At 39.7% G+C, this 23,253-nt stretch overlaps 1 protein-coding gene across 1 annotated transcript in view; it reads right to left on the bottom strand.

Moving 5' to 3' along the window:
• UST (uronyl 2-sulfotransferase) overlaps positions 1–23,253 on the bottom strand; it is a 152,265-nt gene that overhangs the window by 97,468 nt on the left and 31,544 nt on the right. The window contains exon 2 of the mRNA XM_084203571.1: positions 169–212. Coding sequence (XP_084059697.1) covers positions 169–212 — 44 coding nt within the window. The remainder of the gene's footprint in view (positions 1–168; positions 213–23,253) is intronic.

The following is a 23,253-nucleotide window of genomic DNA, read 5'->3' as shown; positions in this document are numbered from 1 at the left end:
GGTACTTAAAAACATCTGAAAACATCAGGGGGATAAAAAATCAGAAAGACCACTTGCTGTTGATGTAAACTGAGCAGAGTTGCTTGGCACACAAGTAAACACACAATGAGTTAAAAACAAAAGCCAAAAAAGTAAGGATAAAGCAAATACAAAATAACAGCAGCTTACCTTTTGAGGTGGTGGTCCATGGTCATCCAGATAAGTGGAATTTCCTACAAAAATAAGAAGGATGGAGATAAACAAAAGCCATCCAATGCAGCTTCCAAACTTTCCAGTTCATGGAACCAGTGCATCTCTAGCCCACAAGTTTTGTGGTGTCAAATAATTCAAGGAAAATAAATTCCCTCTGCTTTAATTTTTGATTAACTAATTTATTTTACTACATTTGTAATGCAACATTAGATGCACATTGTCATTTTACCAAAAAAATTACATATCCCAAGGCAGCTTTAATTAATAAATCAGTGATTCAGTTATTTGTATGACAAAAAATTGCCAGCTGCATCCCTGTACACTTTCAGCAAGTGAGCATGGTTAACTTCAAAAAGTTTTCTTAAATAATCAAGTATCAAAGGCGTTTATCAAATTTTGGTCTGATGGAACTGACAAGCATTCACTTGTTTCTCTTCTAAGTGTTTTTTTCCCAACCTCCAAGCTACTTTTTTGTTCCTAAGCAGCACTGTTTGAATGGGAATGGTATTCTGATGTAATTGTACCTACCTTTTCAAGATGTTTGCTAAATTCAGACAAAAAGCTTCAGAAAATAAAAAAAGCTCCTAAACAAGTTCACACATCTTAGCTACAATAAAAAGGCAACAATTTCAGACTTTTTATCTCTTCCTTACAAGCACACATTCATACATAAAATACAAATATCTTCTATGACTGTCCCTCCAGAACCCTTCTCCAAAAGTATTAACCATGTGCTTTCCCAACACCTTCCAGCAGATGATGAAACCTTGCAGAAAGCCTAAAATTTCCCTTTGGGCCATACATGCCTCTCCTCCCAGTCATCCTCCTACCAAAGACAGAACAAATACCTCTGCTCTAACCTTACATCAGTGTGAGGTATGAGAATTATTTTTACAGGTACCTACTAGACATCCTAAAGGCACATGGAAGAGGACTTGAAAGAGCTTGTCCTGCTCCTGAGCTCCTGGGGCATTGAATAGGCAACAGAAATACAGGCTAGTAGGGTAAAGCATGGTTCAGAACCAAAGGACTTTTCTCTTTACGATCTGGCCAACTCCCTCATTTCTCCAAGTGCCAAAACCCGCCTCCCAGAGGTTTCTGGATCCAGGAGGCAGGAAAGAGGTGTTTGTGTCTGAGTGTTACAGTTACAGAACAAGAAGGTGAAGCTTTAGTGTGGAATATGCAGTAGCACATCAGTGCTGGGGCCGGTTTCAGCAGGAAAAGCAGGGGGCTGGAAGTGGAAGGGCCACCACTCCCTTGCTGGACTCTTGGGAGAGGCAGCCACCACCTGGACCACACCATCTCGGGGTGAGAGCCTGCGGATCACCACTGCTGCTGCAGCAGCATGATGAATTTCTATATACAACAAGAAGTTAGGATTACTTCTCAGAAGTATTTTGCTTTCTACTTTTCCAGCACATGTTACAAAGCCATGAAAATTTCAGTCAAAAGGCTTCCAACTCATCTAAAGGAAAGTCCCAACCCCTCAAGCATGTTTTTACAGATGTATGTACCTTGATCTTGCAAAAGTTTGTGCAATTAAAAAAGCCTGAACAGTAACTTTTTTACGGTCATCTGAAATCACAGATCATCTTCTGAAGCATACCAGAAACTTATCTCTCTATACATTTGACACAAACACCCACCCTTTGAACAATCCAGTGATTTAATTTAATGCCATAGGTAATATGGCTGACGCCCTACATTCACGACAATTTCTTTATCCATCGCTCTGATATGATTCTGATTGCTAGGGAAGAAATTCAGCTCCTAGACTGCTAAAAGAGTTGGCAGCCTGGTTTTCTGCTAGAGTAGCTACTCCACACACAGTGACACAGAGTTGAAAATAAGCATTTTTAAGCATTTCTCCTTCCACTTAATCTGGGATTAGAACAAGAAAAATTTCTCATTCAGAATTTACCTCTCCAGTAGAACCCAGGCTGTTGCAAGTTTGCAGCAGCTTTCTCCTCTCTGCAATTTGGCAAGCAGAAAGATTGACACTTACTGATAAAAACATTACTTACAGTTTTCTCATTGTGTCAGGAAAATTGTTTCATTTTGATACCTAACAAAAAAGTGATGTTTGTTGTCTAAACAAGCCAACACACTAGAAAAGTCATAAACATTAGATGAAAAGTACTATTAAAAAAAAAATTAGCAAAACTTAAGTTTAATAATAGGTATTAAGGTGGTTACAGGAGTAACAGGTTTTTTTCCTTGTCTCCCCAAAACAATTGCCATTTATGCTTACCTAAATAAAAAAGGATTATTAATTACATGTGTATTAACTATCTTTACCAATCACCTATCACAGCCAATTTCGCAGCAGAGGAGGACTTGAATTACTACTCAAGAGTTTACACAGCATCTTATAGTGCAGCATCAAGAGTGTCAGAGTTATATCACAGCAACATTTTGGAGATCTTTCTTAAAATTAAAGGGCTCATAACTAAATTCATGTCTCTCTGTCTCTGATGGATATTCTTAGAATGGAGACTGCATTCTTCTTCCTTGGAAATTTTCAAATTATCAAAACAACATGGAAATATCTCTAGCTTTGAACATATGCCTTGTAGATGTGATTCAAGTAATCAAAATGTTATTTTTTCACAGCACAGTCCAGTTACTACTGTACCCACTTAGAAGACAATAGTAGAATTATAGGCCATTTTAGAACAGTTTTCACAGCAGTTGCTTGCTCAAATTCAGAAGCTACAAAGTGACAGAAATTAATTGCCAGGGCAACACAAGTGAAGAAGGAAACAGATTATTGATTTGAAACCTGGTCAGAATTACTCACAATGATCAGAGGATGGAAAGCTGCAGACAGCCCCCACAGTCCTACACTCCATGTGCAGAGCTGGCTACTGTCACATGCCACAGCTGCTCCTCCTGCTCCCCAGGCACCTGAGCCAGAGTCAATCTCAGCACCCACAGGCTGCCACATCAATTTAACATTCTGAATTCTTTCTGTTCAAGTTTTAATAGAGAAATTTTTTTCAGTAATAAAAACAAAACCCTTTGCTGCAGGATTCATACCATGCACTAAGCAAAATACACTAAAATAACTCCACAAATCCAGCTGCAGCAGAGTGAAGCAGCAGCCTGTGAGGCACACCAGCCTGCTCCTTAACCCCATGAAGCCCAGAAGTGCCCTCACTGATCACTGCGTTATAGATCTCAGCTTGCTTCCCCTCTGTCTGCAAAACAGGGGTCACACTACAGGAGCCACAACGCATGCAGAAATGTAATGAAAAATATGCAAAAGGCCTGAAGGAAAGAGGATGACTTTCTAACACAAGAGGTCATGAAAATCTTATTAAGCATGATTCCCAGGATGGGTGTGTGCAGGTTTAAAAAACTTAAAACAGGTTGCCACTTTGACACATAGCACCACTTTTCAGACAATACATATCAAATTAGGTTAGTTTAAAAACAAAAGAAAAATTCAGCATTACAGAAACTGCAGCCATTGGAAAGTACAAGGTAAAGCCAATCTACGAGCTACCAGCTACCAACAGCTGACATAGTGGGAGTGTTGCACAGTAAAAACCAGAGACTTAGGAATGGATACCAAAAGCACCAAAGGCACTGTACATAATCTCAACTGTTTATTGCAATTGCATTAACAAGCCTATCTAGACAGAGAACATTATTTTACAGCTTTTATATGCCACGGCACAGACAACATGTGCTTGATGTCACTACGTGCCACAAGAAAAGAACAGGCTTTCCGTGGTAGAAAAGGTAAAGAGATAGAAGAGAGAAACATCTTTCCTCACTAGGAACCTTGTCCATTGCCCCAAAGCAACCTATGCCATTAAATTATTAGGAAGACTTCTCTCAACTCCTTTAATAAAGCTTTAATAAAGGCATCATTGCTCTTGTCTGCTAATTACAAGATTATTTTAGGTTTTTTATTTTGGTTTTTTCCCCTTGGAGTATTTACTCTTTAAAAAGGAAATTTTCTGCCTTCCTGTAATAGCACGAAAGTCTAAGGCACTAGAAACAAGTCAGACAAAATAATCAAGTCTCAAAACAAATGGTATTACACATTCCACAAACATGCTCAACAGCACACTCGGGCTGGCTGAACATGTCTCCTCCACACTCTGCCAGAGATGATTAAAAAAAGAGTCAGGTTTAGTATAGAAAATGTTGAATACATGGAGGCAGTCCAGATTTTTCCATAATTCATTATCTTTGAGGTTAAGTGAATCAGCTGTATGCAAAATCTTTGGGGAAACCTTGTGGTTATGTTCCTGTCTTCTTGGAATCCCTGAAGTGTGGGGGTTTTGCTTGAAGCCAGCCAAGTTTAAAGAGAGAAAGATGGCCAGTCAACCAGGATTAAGGACAGATATTGCTGTGTACAGTTCAGAACCACAGATAATGAAAGTAACTGCAATTCTGGAAAAAACCTTTTCAAAAAATACTGGAGAGTACAGGAATAGTAAGTAAAAGGACTTAGGCATGAACTGAAGACCCTTTGATAGCAACTGAAACAGTGTGACTCTACTTGAACAATTCCGATACGCACGGAAAGAATTGTGTAAAGATAGGGAGGGAAAACCAACAATGAAAACGTGGAGCTTGGATTATTTTTCTGGAGCAGGTTTTTCCATTGTAGGGAATCACAAGCAGCAGCCTAAGGGAGCTGGGATCCAGCTAAGGCCAAATTTAATTTGTCTTGTGAAAATCCTTCTTTGTTCTTTTCACTCAGTCATCATCTCGAACTTCTAGGCACCAATACAACGTCTACTGGCAAACAATCCCTTAGACTCTCTGATGTTTAAAGGAAAGGAATGGTTTAATACTTGCTTGAGGAGTCTTCTGGTCTGGAAATCAGACCCTGAAGAATAATTTTCCCACCAAGCCCCTCCAATCATTAAGAGCTGCACCTTCAAAATAAACTGAAGTGCCAATGAGTTATCAGAAGATGTTAAATTCTGCTGCGCTTCCTTCTTTTTTCTTTTTCCCTCCCAGTTCAGCAGCTGACACACTTAGAAATTTCATGGATATTTCTACATCTGAAACAGTGTGATTTTCTTAGTCATCATGTCTTGGAGCCCTCTGTGGTCCAAAGGCAGGAAGGGAGTTAGGAACTACAACTTGAAAACTAGCAGATTAGCAGAATGATGTTGCCCACAGCTCAAATCAAACCTAAGAGGAAAAACACAGCTAATGCTGAGGTAGCACAGTCACACCAGCTTTCACAAAGGAAAGTTTTCACAGAGGTGGACAGAGAACATTAACACAGCAAAACTTAGCAAAACCCCACTGACATTCTGCACTGGAGTAGAAAGTGACTTACTGTCATTTCTTCCATCATATGTAAAAAGCTGCATACCTACAACTGGTTTCCTCTGTGCAAGACTATCCTCCTATTAAAATTTTCATTTTTAACCACAAAATAGTTAAAGTAAACATTATTTCTTAAAGCATTCCAGAATTGATTTTTTCCTTCTTTTCTTGCCTTTAAAATAATTTTAGTTATTCCTAATTTTTAAAATCATAAATACAATAAAACCAACGACAACAACAAAAGCCACCCTACAGCCAAAAAAACAAAACCAAACCAGCACCAAGTCCACATTCAATTCATTCTACATCACTGCACACAATGAAGGAAAAAAGCTGGAACACAACAAAAATACCTATTTTGCCTTATTAAACAGTGACCTGAACCCTAGAAACTTCATCATGATATAATTCAGATTTGATTACCTACAAGTTTCCTACTTCTAACACAATTAGGAGAGAAGCTGGCACATTTAAGGAGAGTTTTTGAAAACTTACTGGCAATTCTGCATATATGTTATATATGAAAGTACCACTGGAATACAGATATGAAGGGTTTGAACAGGAGGTACTAAACCAGTACAGGATATAATATCCATCAGATGGCCCTCCTCCTGCAAAGAGAGGAGACTGCAGAAGGCCAAGCTACTCCAAAATCACAGAGCCTCTCTGAATTGTGAGGATTTAGAAATGCACAGACAGGGATTTCATTTAATTGTTTTGTCAATAAACTGCTTTATTAATACTGGGGGAAGGAACAGGGGGGAAATTAACATTTAATCAAGAAATAAAACAGTCCCAGAGGTACTTCCCTGCGCACAAAGGAAAAGCACATATACAGCTCTACTGAGACACTGCAGAGAAAACCTAATGACCAAAAATAATAAAAAAGGTGCCATTAAGCCAAACTACTGCAATTTTATTTTAATCCATTTTGCTATGTAAACAAAGACTGTGATCTATCTTTGTGGCCTGGCAGCTCTTTACTAGATGCACTTCAAAGACCCATTAACCTGTTGCTAACTTCCGTCTACTTTTCAGATGGTTCTTCAGCATTCTGGTGTCACACAGCAAGTGGGCACAGATTAAATATGGTGTCTTTTTTCTTTTTCTCCTGAAATATTATTTTACCTTCTGTCAAAAAGTGTCCCAAATATTTTGTAATTACTTCTATTCTTTTCTTAATTTCCTCAGCAAGACTTACCTTAACAAAATGCAGAGTCAGTTCTATAAATACACACAGGTGTTCCTGAGGAAAAAAAAAATCTCTCAAGATGTGTGGTCAAAGAATACCTACAGCTACACAGCTACCAACAAACCTGTTCAAAATTTAAAGGGACAAGCTGGGAAAAGCTCACAGTTCAACAGCTGAACTGCCATCCACTGAAATAACCCAGACCAACACTGGTCTCTGACTTCATTTCTTAGCTGGACAATTTGAAAATAATAATAATGGACACTGTATCAAATTATTAAGGCTGAACACAAAAATGACCAGAGTAGCACAGAAACCAGCAAGTTAGATAGTAGTTAGAAACATGTGACAGTTGTAAATAAGATTGAATCCATGACATCCAAGTAACATACCTGGGAATCTGCCTGCAGAAGGCTGCAGTAACAACTGTATCTGAGCATTAACAGGGATTGAATGAGTCAAAATGTGGCTGAAAGAAAATGCTCTGAAAGTAGCTACCAAAAGCCAACACTCTTAAAGTGGAAACAGAAAAGTGTTGCAACAATCAGGGGATGAAGACTGGACAGCACTGAAGATACCTAAGAGGAAATTAGTCAAGCATCTGCCAGGAATGACCCAGGTGTTATCATGTTGCTTTAGAACCTACAGGCAAATTAAACCAGGTTCTATTCCAGCAATATTTTTTTAATGATTATCTCCTTTTTTTTTTTAGATCAGGCAAACTTCCCTTGGGTGTTGTTCTAGGTCCTATTACTCCATATTCTCATTCATTACTTGAAAGATGCATTAAAGAGCACCACTATCAAATTTGATAACAATATCAAATGAAGGGACTTTAAATCTCCTGAAACGCTGAGGAGAACAGGAACATACTGATCCTTTAAAGCAATGGTCTGAAAACACAAGACACAATCCAGTAAAAACAAGCACACAAATTTCAACTTGGAAAAAGGCAACATCTTCATAAAAGCAGAACAGAAACAAAGCGGAAATTGCAGAAAAGAGCCATGATAGGAGGTGAAAATCAGTTCCTTTCCCTTGGATCTCTCTGAGCCCGCTGTGAAAACTTTTCAGGAAGATCATTCCACTCCAGCTGAATGTATAGAGACAGTTTCACTAGCTTGGTAAGAAGTTCATTTTAATTGATTGTCATATGAAGAAACTTTTTAAGACTTAGGATTACTCCATTTTCCCCTAAGTGAGAGATAACTGCAAGAATATTTGCAAGCCATTTGACTTCTTCAGAGAAAACTTCTTTCCCCTCTGCTGTGCAGAATGCACGTGCAGCAGAGGGGAAATGCATGCATGATGCAGAGGAAGAAACTCTATGGAGTGATGGTGGCATGGCCACAGCGCTTCCCCTTTCAGTGCGCACGTTCTGCCGCACAGGGAATAGCACAGCCAACGCAGGAGATCTCCCCCTCTCTGCACAGCTGAGGCACAGGACTGCAACCCCACAGATGAACGTTGTCTTTCCAAGGCTCCCCCTTACCAAAGTGATGACACTGAGCTGAGGGATGGGCATAGCACATAATGATGAAGCTTCAATGAAGACCTTGTCAAGTCTCTTAGTCTCACTTCCCTCTGCCATTCAGGCTACAAACTCCAGGGAATCTCTATCTGACCAGACACCTTCTCAGATGATACCAGTCAAGAGTTTCCTCTTACATCAGTGCCAGACATCAGCTCTGCTCTTGCACATGATGTTTTTCCAGAGACAAGAGTTTTATTATTTAAACTTAACCCAACTTGCAAGCTTTACTCCTGTCTGCTGCATTTACACAGATATATTTCTGTCCTTTCCCCCTGCACAGGCAATCTTGGCAAATGGCAAGTCAATGAATGTTGGAAAACACCCAGCTGGCAAGTCACCAGTTACTCAAGGAAGACTTTTATTACTATTATTAGTATTATTAAGTACTACACTGCAAATGCTATCCAGAAGGAGTGGTTTGTTGGGTGTTTGGTTTGAAGTTCCTGTCCCTGGAGGCACATTTCCGAGAAGCTGCCTAGGTCTGTGGTCTGACCCCAGCAGCAGCTTCCTAGCAGAGAAAAAATGAACACGCTTCACAGAAAATTGGTCACATAGATCTCTAAAGAATTATTCATATTTTTATTGTGCTGAAGCCAAATGAGTTTTCCTTGCGTGTGCTTCTCACAACATCTGAGTCATATGGTTGCTATGATTTTTTCACATGTCTTTACAGAGGCAGCTGCATTTAGGAAAATGGACCCCCCATATGAGGTAGCCTGACAAGACTGAGCTGTAGGTCTGTTTTTCACTTTCTCCATAATTCAGGTTGTTTTAGTATCTGATTTTAAAAAGTACAAATGAAAATTTTAAAAAAGAGCCTTTTTACAAGTCTGTCTCCTTTATCTCCTAACCAGTTTTTTGTGCCACAGGAGAACCACTGTACAACTTTTCCATATACTTACATGCCTCCTGAAAAGCAAGAGCTCTCTATGTAAGAGGCAGCTATCTTTGTATTGCTTTCTTTTCTGAATACAGAATTAAAAAAAAAAATTACAAATTGTTTAACCATTATTAACTTCCCATCCTCCAAGGTCTTAAGAGACACCAAATTAGAAGTAGCTTTTCATGCCAAGTCTGTTAAAACTGCAAAATGGAGCATACAAGTAGGTCGGATAAGGAACATAATGTACCTAAATGAGCTGTTTCTTCTTTATGACACATTAGCATAAAATTTTATTAATCTCTACAAAAAAAAAACCTACAGCTTCTCAGATGGCTTTCGAGACTTCAACATGATTTAATAGAAATATTTTCCATTACTATAAATGCTTTGGCCAAACTACTCATTTTTCACACTGTCCAGCTTCCATTCATGAAGACATTTTAACTCCTCCCTACCCCAGTCTCAAACAGATGCATCTGAGTGACACAAAGACTTCTCAGTGCAGGAGTTTTGTATTTTAAGAATTTCTGTATAGAAACTGCACATTCAAAAACAAGGGATGAGATTTAGCAAGAGCAGTGAATTGCACTAGACTTAAACCTGCCTTTCTATTTCAACACCCTCTCATCTCCTGCAACTGTAAAAAAGAGGATTAACCCCATTCCTGCCATTCCAAACCCTTGCAATACATAACTTCCACTTTAGATTTCAGCCTTTACTGAGAAAAATAATTTTGTTACATGGAAGAGGCAATTTTAAAAAGTCAGTATTTCTAGAAGTACTTTCTTCCTCTACAAAGCACTGCAAGAGTCCAGCACAAACCTTATGATTTCTAGAAATATTACCTTTTTTGCTTTTAGCCTCTTTTCTCATGATCTTAAATAAGATTTCTACCCATTTTTGTATGAGTGTGTGATTTGTTAGATTGATTCGTAAACATTTGGTAGGATGCCCTATGGAAAAAAAGGAATTAATTGTTTTGCTCTTCAAAATCTAATGCTGTCATCATTACTGCAGCTGAGGATCCACTATGCCTAAACCAGGCTTACAACTGTGTGAAACACTCAGCCCCCATGAGTTTCATCAACCCAGACACATCCAGCAGTAAATACAAACACATACCAATTTAAAACAGCAAAAGTTTGGCTATTTTTTTTAAAGCATTTTGTATGCTTTCAATTTTCAAAAGTTTGAGTGAAAACCTTTAGAAGACAAGTTTTCAGATGTATTGATGAATTGTTGCAGCCTTAAGCTCTCCAGTGACTAAAACAGCCGTGAGAAAGCATCAGCAATGGCAGGTTCTCCATTAACATTGTTATGTGGAAAAGGTAACTACACTTGTAGCAGTGCCATAAAACTACAGAAGCAGACCAAGTGTCATCAGCCTCAGCAGGAGTTTTCAAATCAGTATTATTCCTCTTGTGCTCTCTAGCTATCCTGGAAAGATGTGCACTTTATATATCTACTCCTAACCTAAGTGGGAAGAGCTCAAATTTGGTGAAGGCAACTAAGAGGACTTAAAATGTATTTGGACTCACTGGAATGACTGTTTACTTGGTACTACTCTTGGAGGCTTTGACCGCACTCATGAACTCTGAGCTGCAAACATTCACTACTGGTAACAATTACCTAGGCGTGCTCTTGCTTTTTATATCATTTTCCTGTGTCTTATTTAGCTTGGAGAACCACATCAGGATGCCACCACTAAGATGTGGCAGTTTAATAGAGCTCTAACTGCCACTCACCAGGCCTCCTGCAGACAATGTTTCTTACAAGAGACATCTTAAAATATATGAAAAACATCTGCGCCGTGTAGACTACGACAATATAGTAGTCATTATCTAAATTCAACTTCTCAATGTACACAGGGATTAAAGTAATTTTTTTTACTATACCTACACATAACTAGCTAAATATATATATATACACACACACACATATATATATATATATATATATATATAAAAGCAACAACCTCTGCTTTGCTTCAGTGGTTCGGAGATTTCTATACAACATTGAATGAGTTGTTTCAAAAGTGATAGCTAAGGTATTCACATTGTCACATCCTACAGAACACTGTAAGTTACATACACTATTATATTATGTTATGATGGTGTAATATTTTAAGGACATGTTTGTCAACCTTATGTTTAAGAGTAAAAATTCTTTTCTAATGCCAGAACTTTAGACAATGCTTTTTAATTTTTGCTGAAAGGTGAGAATAGGCTTCTTGTTCTAATTATACAGCAGGCAGAGTGGTGTTATTCTATATTTCACAGGGTAATTTCAGCAGGAGTATTTAATTTCTACAATTTTCCATTGAGCTTGGCTGAGATAGAGAGTAAAGAAATTGCAGCATACTGAAATCAATGTTCAGATATATGAAAAATGCAATCATTTGTCCTTTATTCTGCATTAGATACTACATTTCTCTGAAAGATGACATTATAAAAAAAGATAGGGAGATCTATCTAGAGAAATCTAATCTAAAGAGTTGTTTATATTGTTTTACATAAATAAAAAGCTTGAAGACTGTCTAGACCTAAGCCAGGCTACTGTTCAATGCTATCTGTCAACAGCAATTGTGGTACTAGGAAAAGGTTATTATTAACTACCATTTATATAGCATATATTTAAAATATTAACCATTAAATGTTTCTAGGAATGCAGGAAGAATACAAAAAAAAAATCATATACAAACGTAACACAAGAAGCATGCTCTCCCCTATTACAAAGTTAGAGTTGTGATTTTCTGTGCATTAGGAGCTTAAATACAAACTTCCATACAATTACAGGTAAGTTCACACTTGCAAGTTATGTATTTCCTTAAGTAAAAGCATTCTTACAATGCAAGAACATCCAAATCTCACTCAATTTTCTTACGGCTTTGTCTCTCTTCACATGGGATTTCTGTCCCTTTACGGATGAGGTTCTCTAAGTATTCCTGTAATTGGTAGCAAGTAACTCTGAAGTTAAATTATTGAGTTCCCCAGGCACCAACAGGACTTCTCCTAAGTAAGCCCCATCTAGGATGCAGTCTTCACTCAGGAAATGTGTCCACACAGGCACTGCAGAAACCAAGTCAAATCTCATTCCATGTATTCAAGTGTTCACTGCTCACAGGTCTTGTTTGGTGAACTTTTTTTCTATTTTTACTGGGTTCTTTGTTGGTCTGGATTTTTTTAATTCTTGTGGTTTAAAGCCAGGTACTTAAAAATTACGGAACCTAGCATCAGCAGACAGAAACAATAGTCTGCAGTGTAAAAAGCAAGAGAACACACAAGCAGCTATGGGGATGGCGCCTGCAGTTCTGACATTAGTTATTCATGGAGAATTTAACGCTTCTCTAAGCTATCCGGACCTCTGATTCAAAGATGGAGGTACTTTCTGAAGAACAAGGAACTCTACCCTTGGAATAGACTCCTGTGGGAAAGAGATTCTTTAAAAAAAAAACCCTCAAAAATCAGTATAATGCAACACCAAATTTGTTTCCATCTGATCATCACAACCTATGCACTGGAAAAGGGCACATTCAGTGGACTGCACTGCCACAGCAATTTGCTACCCTGACATGAACGTGAAATAGCCTTTCAGCAAAGTTGTGGCAGTTTGCTCTGGGCCTCTGTGTCTCTTGGCCTGACAACGCTCTAGGCTTTGGGACACGTGTCAGGACTTTTGTGGCATTACTTTCCTCTTTAGACCTCGAAAATTCATCTCAGACTTCCTACCACAAGTCATTTTGTTCCAAGTCTTGACATCCTTATGGATCTGCTATCGGCAGCTCTCATGCTATGGTCAGCCAGTGTCAGCTCCTCAACTCCCCTAACTCCAAACAAAATACAGCTGTGAAAATACCTCCTCTCTGCTGCCACTGCAGCTTCACACAAGCTGTTTAAGAGGTCTCCACTGTTTTCTTCTCGTTTCCCACAGCAGTTTCCACTGTATTACATTATTTAACAATCAAGAGTCTTCCAGAATTTATTTTTGTCAAACTCTAAGAAACAAAGCAATTCCCCTAGCTGCCTTTTCAAAAACAGTACATTATTTTTTAATAAAAATGAAACAAACAGATAAAAAAGACAACCCAGCCCTAGACATATTCCTGACGTGGAAAATATACCAGCCTAAATTATTGAAAATTAGAAAGCTGAAAATGGGACCTTAAGAAGGTAAAAACTGAGGCAGAAGACTTGACAAAATGCCATGGTACTGGGATTACCCATAGTTGTATTTCAGAAGACACCAGTGCATTTACTCAGGCTGAGATTTGAGCTCGCAGCCAAGGCACAAGCAATAAAGTGCTTCAAATGACTCGACTGGGCCCAGAGCTCCTACTCCCATGCCAGGCAGCTTTCCCCCTTCTCTGCAATCCTCCTTTAAATAAGACAAAACGGCATCATCACTTCAAACACCTCTAATTGCAATCCTGTCTTCAGTCACCCTTAAATACTCTTACAAAATACATCAACAATTTGTAATAGAAGTGAACCATTATAAAAGTCCTGTGATGCGTTACTTTAATACAATAGTTCCTGGAAAGACATGAGAGGATCTGATATTTTAAAATGAGGTCTGCACCAGCAATGCTTGTAGGACTGAGCCTTAAGATTAGCACTTCTTTGGAAAGAGAATACAGCCTTCTGACACACTCATGTAGGGCCCAGCTCTCACTAACTTCACTACAAACTAAAACACATCAAGTTTCCCACATCCCTAAAAGTTTACTATTCATTTATTTAAGCCCAGGACTTTATAAACTCATACACTTTTGACTTTCACTAGCACGTAAACAAGCAATGAATTTAGCTCCAAAGAAACCCTGTAATATACTGCCATTTTAGATCATGGAAACTTAAAGAAAGAGGCATAAATAGAGTGCCATCAGCTGGAACATGCATTGAGTGAGCACAAACAGGATTTTGCATATGCAGCTATATGAGGCATATATAAAACTAAATTTTACAGCAAGACAGAGAATCCTACACATCATCCCAAGTTGAAACCAGGGTGGTTGTGTCACTTTTGTTTTCTTTTTAAAACAAATGGCCTGGTACATGAATCACAGCACAAAACACACATACCATCATCCCACTCCCCTCAATAAAACCAAAAACTCTAGAGCTTGACAGTGGAACTGGGAAGACCAGTTTTGTGCTCATATATGCTTTCTGGGTTTGGTTTGTTCATTGTTTCTCTCCTTCTATCTCACCTGCTATTCTAGAAGTGTGTCTTTACTACAATGGAACAATATTCTACATACAATCTTGACTGTAAGAAAAGCAACTCTGCATTGATTCATAATGTCATATTAAGCTACTACACTTCTGCTTGGCCTGGGAAGGATGCCAGCAGGGTAAGCATACTCCTGCCACCTTCACTTAAGGAAAAAATTTCAGAGCCTTATGCTTCTTTCTACACTCAACAAACCATAGCTTTGATGATATTCTCCCTTTTTATAATGCAGCTGAATGACAGAATCCATTTTCACCATGTATTCTCATGGCACTTGCTGAATGCTTAGCCAAATTTTAAGTACAACACCTGAAAGCTATTAACTAACAGAGGTCATCCCTTACAAATTCACCCAGAGAAGAAATAAACAAACAAGCAGAATCATGGATATCAGCACCTCCTCACCGATGTTACAAAGTCTCAGTCTTATGCTGCATCCTCCTGGGCTACTGCAGGTACACAGACCCCATGCAAAATGCCAGCATTCTTCAAGGGATGTCCTCAACCTCTGCCACCATCACTGGGAGTCCTACCAGCAACAGCAGGACCATTTCCTTTAAGTTAAACATCTACAGAGTCTGAGACAGTGTTCACAACTGTCAATGTCCACAGCTCCCAGGAGTCACAAGCCTTGGCTGAGACTGCAGAATCACAGAACCATTTTGGTTGGAAAAGACCTCTCAGATCATTAAGTCTAGCCATTAACTCAGTACTGCCAAGTACAACACTAAACCATGTCCCTAGACAGGACATCTACACATCTTCTAACTACTGCCAGGGATGGTGACTCAACCACTCCCCTGGGCAGCCTGTTCCAATGCTACTGTTTCAGTGGAGAAAGTTTTTCTAATACCCAATCTAAACCTCCCCTGGTACAATTTAAGGCCACTTCCTCTTGACCTGCTGCTTGTCACTTAGAAGAGATGTAACACCCCCAGCTTGCTACAACCTTCTTTCAGATGAAAAGTGATAGGGTCACCAAGCTAAACAATGCCATTTTCCTGGCATTGCTCCTCACAGGACTTTCTCTAGACCTTTCATCGAGTTTGTTCATCTTCCCTGGATGTGTAATTTGGACACATTGAAATGTAAACACATTCAAAGTTACTCTGGGAGCCAGCAGAGGAAAAGGGCAGTGCACATCAGTGCCAAGAAATGTGGAGTACAACATTCCAGCATCAGGTGGATCCCCTTCCTCTTTTAGCACAAATGAACAAGAAAACAAATATTAAGATGAACAGTGTCTAAAAAGGTTTTGGACTTCCATAGTTGTTTCTCCAAGTTGAGGATTCCACAGAGCCAACCCTATTCATTGGCCAACAGTGGTACCATTGCTGGGCTAAGGCAGATGATGCACCAGAAGCAAACAGGTTTATCACATTATCTAACGGTGCTCTAGCCACAAATCACAAAAAAAATACCCCAAAACAACACCCACAACCCAGAAAGAGAAAACTAATGAAACCCACCACTTACCTAGCTACTTATTCCTGATGCTAATTTCCCAGCTGTTCTGCAGAACAGATTCTCAAATTATCAGAACCCACATGAACATTCAGAAGAATTTCTGCTGGAAGAGAGTCTTGAAATCATTGGAAACTTTCAGCTACTTAAGTTTTGGTTAAGCAGAATAGTTTCTCCTCTGAAGGAAAGAGGGATTTCCTCCAGAAACCTGAGCTGTTACAAGGTGGACTTTCCTGACACTTTACTTTTCGTACAATAGTCTGACAATATTAACACAAAAATACCAGGCAATCAAGGCATCCTTTCTGAAGCACCCATACATCTCTAAGTGTGCAACACAAATAAAAGACTACTCTGAAGCTTCAAGAACTTTAACGTGTTTGTATTACTTTATACTACATTGCTAGTAGCAGTGACTTCACCCAGGCAGAATAGGATAGCAATGTATGTTAGTAGTAGCTAGGGAAAGCTGGGAAATGTGATTTCACAGTACAACTAAAGTCTAGGAACAATTTAGTCACTCCAAGATCACAAAGGGGAGAGCAGTTTTACTCCTCCCAGTTGCTGAGCAATATCCTGGATGAACTACAGTTTCTGTTAAAATGATCACAGAGAAATAGGCATTCTACAATTTCAAAAATTGTTTTCAGTACAGAATTAAGTGAAGGCTTTTCACACTTTTCAGGAAACTCATAAAGGCAGTACAAAAATATCAGGAACCCAGCTATGATGTCTTCAGTGACCAGAAGTTTTTTTGCTGTTACAAATGGAAGAGTATCTTCACATTTAACGTAACACTGTTTTCACACAGTTAAAATTATAGTCTTTTTTACTTCCTTGCAATCTGGCACACAATCTGGTTTTTTACTTGACTCCCGTTCTTAGTATGCCATTTAGGACCCAGAACATTATGCAATTTTGCCATTTTAACTATTTTTCTGCAATTATGAGAGTGCCATATTTTTTTCCACAACTGACCTGTTATTTACTGTCAATGTATTATTTCTATATTATTCTGAAATGTGTCTTTGCCCTTACAATATCTTTGCTTCAGCATCATCTGCAAATACAATCAGAACGTTACATCTCCCCTTTCTAAGCACTAAAACAGATATTGCTCAAAACCAGAGTACTGATCCTTAAGAGACATCTTCCTTAACATGCACATGTCATAATAGCTGTAGCACCACAATATATGAAAAATATTATACTGATATACTCAGCATTCTCATCAATAAAGAATATCTCCTAATGGAGACTGAGGGTTAAACACAGTAACAAAAACTTACTTCTATAAAACACTACTAGGTTTCTGATCATAATGGCATTACTGCACTCTAGCACACCCTGAAAGAAACACAACCACACCCAGCAACCAGAGACCCTATTTCAAACTATCACTGCCCTCAGCATCCCAGGTGACCTTTGCAACCAGCCCACGACCATGCCTCTGCGGTCTCCACACCTGCCCTGAGCTGTACCTGGGTGCAAACGTGGCTCCTGCATCACTGGGCTGCCGGTGCCACTCTGCAGCCCTGGTGACACCCTGGCAGCAGCCTCCAGCCTCCTCGCCCAGGCACAGGGACCAGCCCAGAGAGGCGCCTCGGCAGTGCCACTGTCCCTTCTTGAGCAGCACCGCAGGGGAAGTGCCACATCCTGCACTGCATGAGCGGCTTTCACCACCACCTCCGTGTGCCGAACACGGAGCGGCATCAAATCCATTATTCCTGGCACACAGCATTCACCCTCTGGCTCCTCCACACTTTGTGTAAAGCACTTGAACTGCAACGTTTTTATGGCTGACAGCAAAATGTGGGACACTAGAAACAATGGTGTTTTTAAATTTCAATTAATGACTAAATCAGCAAATGCATCTTTGGATAGTCCAAAACTAAAATGTGTGAATATATGAAATAATATATGAAATAATTCACCGAGATACAGTTCCTGACTACATTTTCATTTGTAGCAGCTCTGAATTGAAACAATGCATTTTGAAAGTAGGAATCCTGAGAAGCTGCTCACTTCAGAGACTTCTGTTTAATTCTTGCAGTATGGAAGAGACACGGGGATTACAAGCTGCTTTGATATTTTCTTTTTGCTTGCACTGAAACCTGTTTACTTTCTCTTTCTACTGCTGCTTTTAGAAAAACTCAAATTCACACTTTTATTTAAGCTCCTGCCTTCACTTTAGTAGAAATCCCTACTCTTCAAAATACTTTAAAAAATAATACTTCTTGACTCATAAGAGCATCCCGTGCTGTACAGAGGGAGATCTGTGCTAGTGCTGCTGATGTGCTTCTTCCCAAAGACCCTCTGGTTCAGTCATTCATCTGAGCAGCAACAAGAGGGAAAAATACAAGGAGAGAGAACATTCAAAGACAAAGTTGAATGACCCACTACTACTCAAGGGCATCTGAGATTTTGCTAAACTAAACAGAAGAGTGCTAACTTGATCAGTTATACTCCAATATACTCTCAGTATACTCCATCCTTCAGTTATATTTCCAGTGAACACTCGAACCGTGACAATTTTGCACCTTCTTCAACTGCTAGGAATGCTGTTTTAATGAAATAACAATAAAGAAAATCCCCAAACCACAACTCCAACCATGCAATATCTAAGACTGACAGCCTTCTGTTGCAACACAAACCAAACCTAAACCTCCAAACAGCCTCTTGCTGCCCATCGTGGCAAGCGAACAACCTGCGGCAAGTAGGCATCAATTCATCCTTACAGTGCCATCAGCACTTTGCCTGCCTCCCTCTTTCACATCAGAAGTGGAATCCCCAGGTGAGCTGTCAGGCTCTCCTCCCAAGGGCCTGCAGGAGCCAAACCCCACAGAGCCCTGGCTGGCAGTCCCACAGCAGCGTTTTGCAAGCCTGGCCACGTGGGACCCTTGTGCAAGGCCACCACGGAAAACAATGTTCCCTGTGCTCACAGATCCTGCAGGGATCCCTCTCACACAGAGGTTGTGCAGTAACTCAGACCTGTTGCCACCCTGTGTTGGCAGCAGCCACATGAGCAGCCACAGCAGCAGCTATGCTGAAGAAGATCCTTCAGGAGAAGCCAAGGTAGGGATGCGTCAGGAAGCACGCAATCCATGCACACAGTGGCTGCTGGGCTTATGGAACAGCCAATAAAACAATCTTCCAACAACTCAAGGCAAACAAACATCCAGCTTGGTGCCATTTGTGCAGCCAAAACTTCCAGAAAACTTACAGAAATATCTTCCTTTCCAGGTCCAGAAGATGGGGAAGATTCAGTTTGCAATCACCTACAAAAATAGTGACAAAAGCAAGCTGCTCACCAGAGCACCCACTGCAAAGGCAAGAACGAATGCCAGCCTCCAGAGGGGCACTGGGGCTGCCAGTGGGAGGCTTTCCTCTCCCACCCTCCTGCTCTCTGCCTCTCTTGGGATTGGTCTCACACTGGCACCTGATGAAGCCGAGGGCATCCTGGCTCCCTGCATCACTGATGCAACAGAGTCCTGCACCCATTCTCCAGCTTCTCTACTGATTTTACTTCCTTAGTCCTTGGCAGCAGTCCTGATGGCATATCAGACTGCCCAGTGACTGCCCAGGTGCTCACGGGAGACCTCCTGCTCTCAGTGATCTTCCCAGGCTGACAAGAGAATAATTATGAAGAGTGACTACTTTTCATGAAAACAGTGAGGGAAGCATCACCAATATTTCAACTAGTGTGCATCTGCAGCTTTATATGGCACTATTGCAAATAAACACCCACTTTTATTCACCTCCAGCTAAAACATTATTTTCATACTGCCAATACCATTTCGGGCATCGAGTAATGTTAAAAACAAGGTCAAAGTGAATTGTTAGAGATGACATTATTTTCTGCACTCTAAAGACACAACATTTTCCTTCTAAAATCTCAAATTTTTGAAGACTTGTAAAAACAAAACACCTATTTTGAAACTGACTCTGAAGCATGACATGGAAATTAGAGCTGGAAACATAACCTGGGTTTTGAGTAAGCAGGAAAAAAGTAAAGTAAGAAAATACAAACAAAATCCTGATACTGTGCTTCCCAAACAGTTTTCAGGACATATAAGAAACATAATTATACAAAAAGAAATAAAGAAATTAAAACTTAAAACCTCACCTTTTCACTGAACTAAAATTTATCCTTTCTTGTGCTTAATTGAATGTTCTCCAAACAAGACATCTGAATTCAATTAACAGAAGTTTTGGTTTGGGGGTTGCAATTTTTTTTTTTTAGTGGCTTTGTTTTGTTATTTTAAGTACTGAAAATTTAACTATGTGAACTCATCACTGTTGAATGTCAGAATCATGGGATGTTAAAAGCATAATCCAAGTTTTGAGTAAGTCCTTAGGAAAAGTTGTGTGCAAATTAAAAGTGGAATGTGATCACATGGATATACTGCAGTGAGATGTAAGAGTCATACTGTTACTATTTCATATATTCTGAATTTAGGCAGTTGTTTATCCTCAAAGTCTTGAGCACACAGATGATGTGCTAATTTGTTCCCAATTTAATGACTTTACTTTAGAAGACAGATTAACCTTCTCTTTGTCCTTGGCCACTCAAGTAAATCTATTAGCTTGAAAAATGCTTGTAATTAAGAGCTCTTTTTTGCCTAATATTTCCAGATCCTGTTTTGTACCTGACGTGAGGCTATTGATACACAGAAAGTTCTGGTACAACAACACAGAAATAGTCTGAAGTTTCTTTCTAATATCACTCACGACAATTTGGGTTTCTCTGTAAGCCCAGCTCTTGTGTCAACTTTCCAATTTTTATTTGATGTACGTCTCAGAGGCAACTTACAGGTTGGAGCTGACCTACAGGAGGCCTCCTTTAGGAGGTGTGGATTTTAGCTACTGGTGCAGTCAGGTCATTCAATACAGAACAGCCCTTCACGATCAACTGCTTCCATCATAAACGCCTCGGGACCTTCATGACCAACTAGTCCAACTGTGATAAAATACCTATTTCAGACATTTTTTACACTGATTATTTTATTAACAGATCATATAACAGACTTTTTAGTTGTGCTAACCTGGATGACACTTGCTATGTAATATTCTACATCATGATATCCTTGCTCTTCCAGAGGCCGTACTCACAGAGCTGTCTCAGGCTGTTGTGCCTCACACAGGAGCTTAGGAAACATGCCTATTTATTCTTAGGAAAATAAGACCATTCTCCTTTCTGACAAAAATGTCTCCATGTCTGACAAAAATATACCAAAAGATTTTTACACCACGTAAAAATCACACCACATGCTTTCCCAGAAGTATTTGTTCACAAACGAGAGCAGAGACAGAGGTACAGATCTCATCAAGAAGAGCCTGAAAGCAAGAAGCCTTCCAGCGCTGTCCATGTAAATACTTTCCTCTGCACAGCCCAAGACCATTGGCTTCTTTTGTTGTCTTTACACTGTCCAATAAAAGTAACTAAATCCAGCCTCATCTGTGGTATCCCATTATTTAAAGGAAGCCATTTATGCCTTTCTCTCCTCCAGCTTTATCTTGCAAATTTTCTTGGCCTAATAACTGGTGATCCTATTAGATCTCCAGCTTTATGGAAATAAAAGGCTGGGTTATGAGAGTGAAGATTTGCATTTTTTGATCTGTGACTGCACTGTAAATGCCTCACAAAGTGCACAACAAAATACTCAGATGCAACAATATCACAATATCTAACAGCTGTGGTAAACCAACCCCAATTGCAAGGGATTATTTTTTCTCCAAAGTTGCAAATATCAGTTTCAAAATAAACAGATTCAAAATTTGAAAAGCTGGTTCATGCTCACTGTAACCAGAGCACACATATTCAAATGATATGATCAAGCACTACAGAACATAATTAACTTCCATATAAAGCCGTAAAGAAACATTGTATCATTTCTTTTGGGGTGTTTTTGTGAGAAGTGACTATCATCACTAAGTTTGGGAAAATAATTTCTCTGCCTTGTTACACACAGTTTCAAATGGCAAAACATTTATTTCCAAATTGTTACCTCTCACATCTGACTTAACAGTACTTTTACACGAACAAGTATGTTTGTTTTTCTAAAACCACTCTCTATATAGAAAATTAGCTTGTTTGGTGACCCCAAGCTAAAGCAAAACAGTTATCTCCAGGCACACGACCAGCTAACACTGCTAATGCCAGGCATACACCTTACTCCTGAAGCACAAAGCCCTAGAATTAACTGAAATACTGAGGAAGAGAAGCTGGGATCATTCAGTTGTGAAAGAAGGCTACTTTCCTACTTCTCACAACATCTTAAGACTAAGAAATTTAGAAGGAAAGAATCATCACTCAGTAATTTTAGTCCTGTTGCTCAAAACACTAACAACAGCAGTATAAAAGACTCAGCTACTATTATGAGAAAAGACTGCAGACCATCTAAAGAGAACTCAAGTAATGGAAGGCAAATTCAGAAACAGGGTACTAACTCTGACAATGGCATTTGGTACTGGTTTAGATTTGGATGAAAATATGTGGTGCTTTGGGGAGTTATATGATATTAAACTGGACATCTGCTCTTAAGCCACAAGAATTCACATGCTTTGGTTTTGGATTTTCAACTCCCCTTTTCCAGGAGGTCAAACTCCCAGTTCAATGCAATGCCAACTCTCTTGCTGTTTTCTATGAGAAGCTCAAGACAGAGATCCAAGAAAAGCAGAAGCAAATCTTGGCCCTGGCATGCAGAAGAATTTCCCAGGAGCAGCTATGATTGTTCCACTGTTCACTTGGCTCCACTTCTGGGACAGTCCTGCTCCACTGCTGCTGTCTGCTGCAAGACCTGGCTGCCTGGAGTGACCAAAGACAACCCTCAGCTTGCTGGTTGTGCTCTGCAGGCACCTCTGCCAGCCTCCCCAGCTCTTGCTGCCTCCTCCCCAGCCCCCTTTCCCCTCTCTGCCCTTATCTGCAAAGCCCAGCTCAGCTCCATCAGCTTCAGGCTCAGTGAATCACCATTCCTTGCCCACATTTCTCCCCAGACATGTCGTGCCTGCAATATTTCTTCCTCCCTTGCAGTCAAAAGGGATGAATCTTGCCAAAGAAAGAACAGATAGGAAACCATTCTCATTTAAAAAAAACTCGCTCAGTGAATATTTGCACAGCTTTTTCAGAGCTCTCTTGAGGAACTCTTCCATGACATCTCTGGAGATCTCATGGTAACAATGTCTGCCAGGGCCCAGGAGCTCTGCTCTGACTCCCACACAAGCTACTTCTTTAGGGCTGTTTTATGAAAGCTATCGACCACAATTGTTCAGAATACCAAACCCCACACCAAGCCCCTTATTTCTGTAAAGGGACCGAGTATCCAGCTCAAGCACACCAAGTATAAATAACCCTTGGGCAAAATACATAAAGTGAACTAACAAGGCCAAAAATATTGCATAAAGTTCAGATTCTTTCCTGAAATCGGACTTCTCTTCCCTCCCAAAGGCCAGAAA

Source organism: Fringilla coelebs, assembly GCF_963513975.1.
Source record: "Fringilla coelebs genome assembly, chromosome: 3".
In the NCBI taxonomy this organism is placed as follows: Eukaryota; Metazoa; Chordata; class Aves; order Passeriformes; family Fringillidae; genus Fringilla; species Fringilla coelebs.
This window is presented reverse-complemented; position numbering and strand designations above follow the sequence as displayed.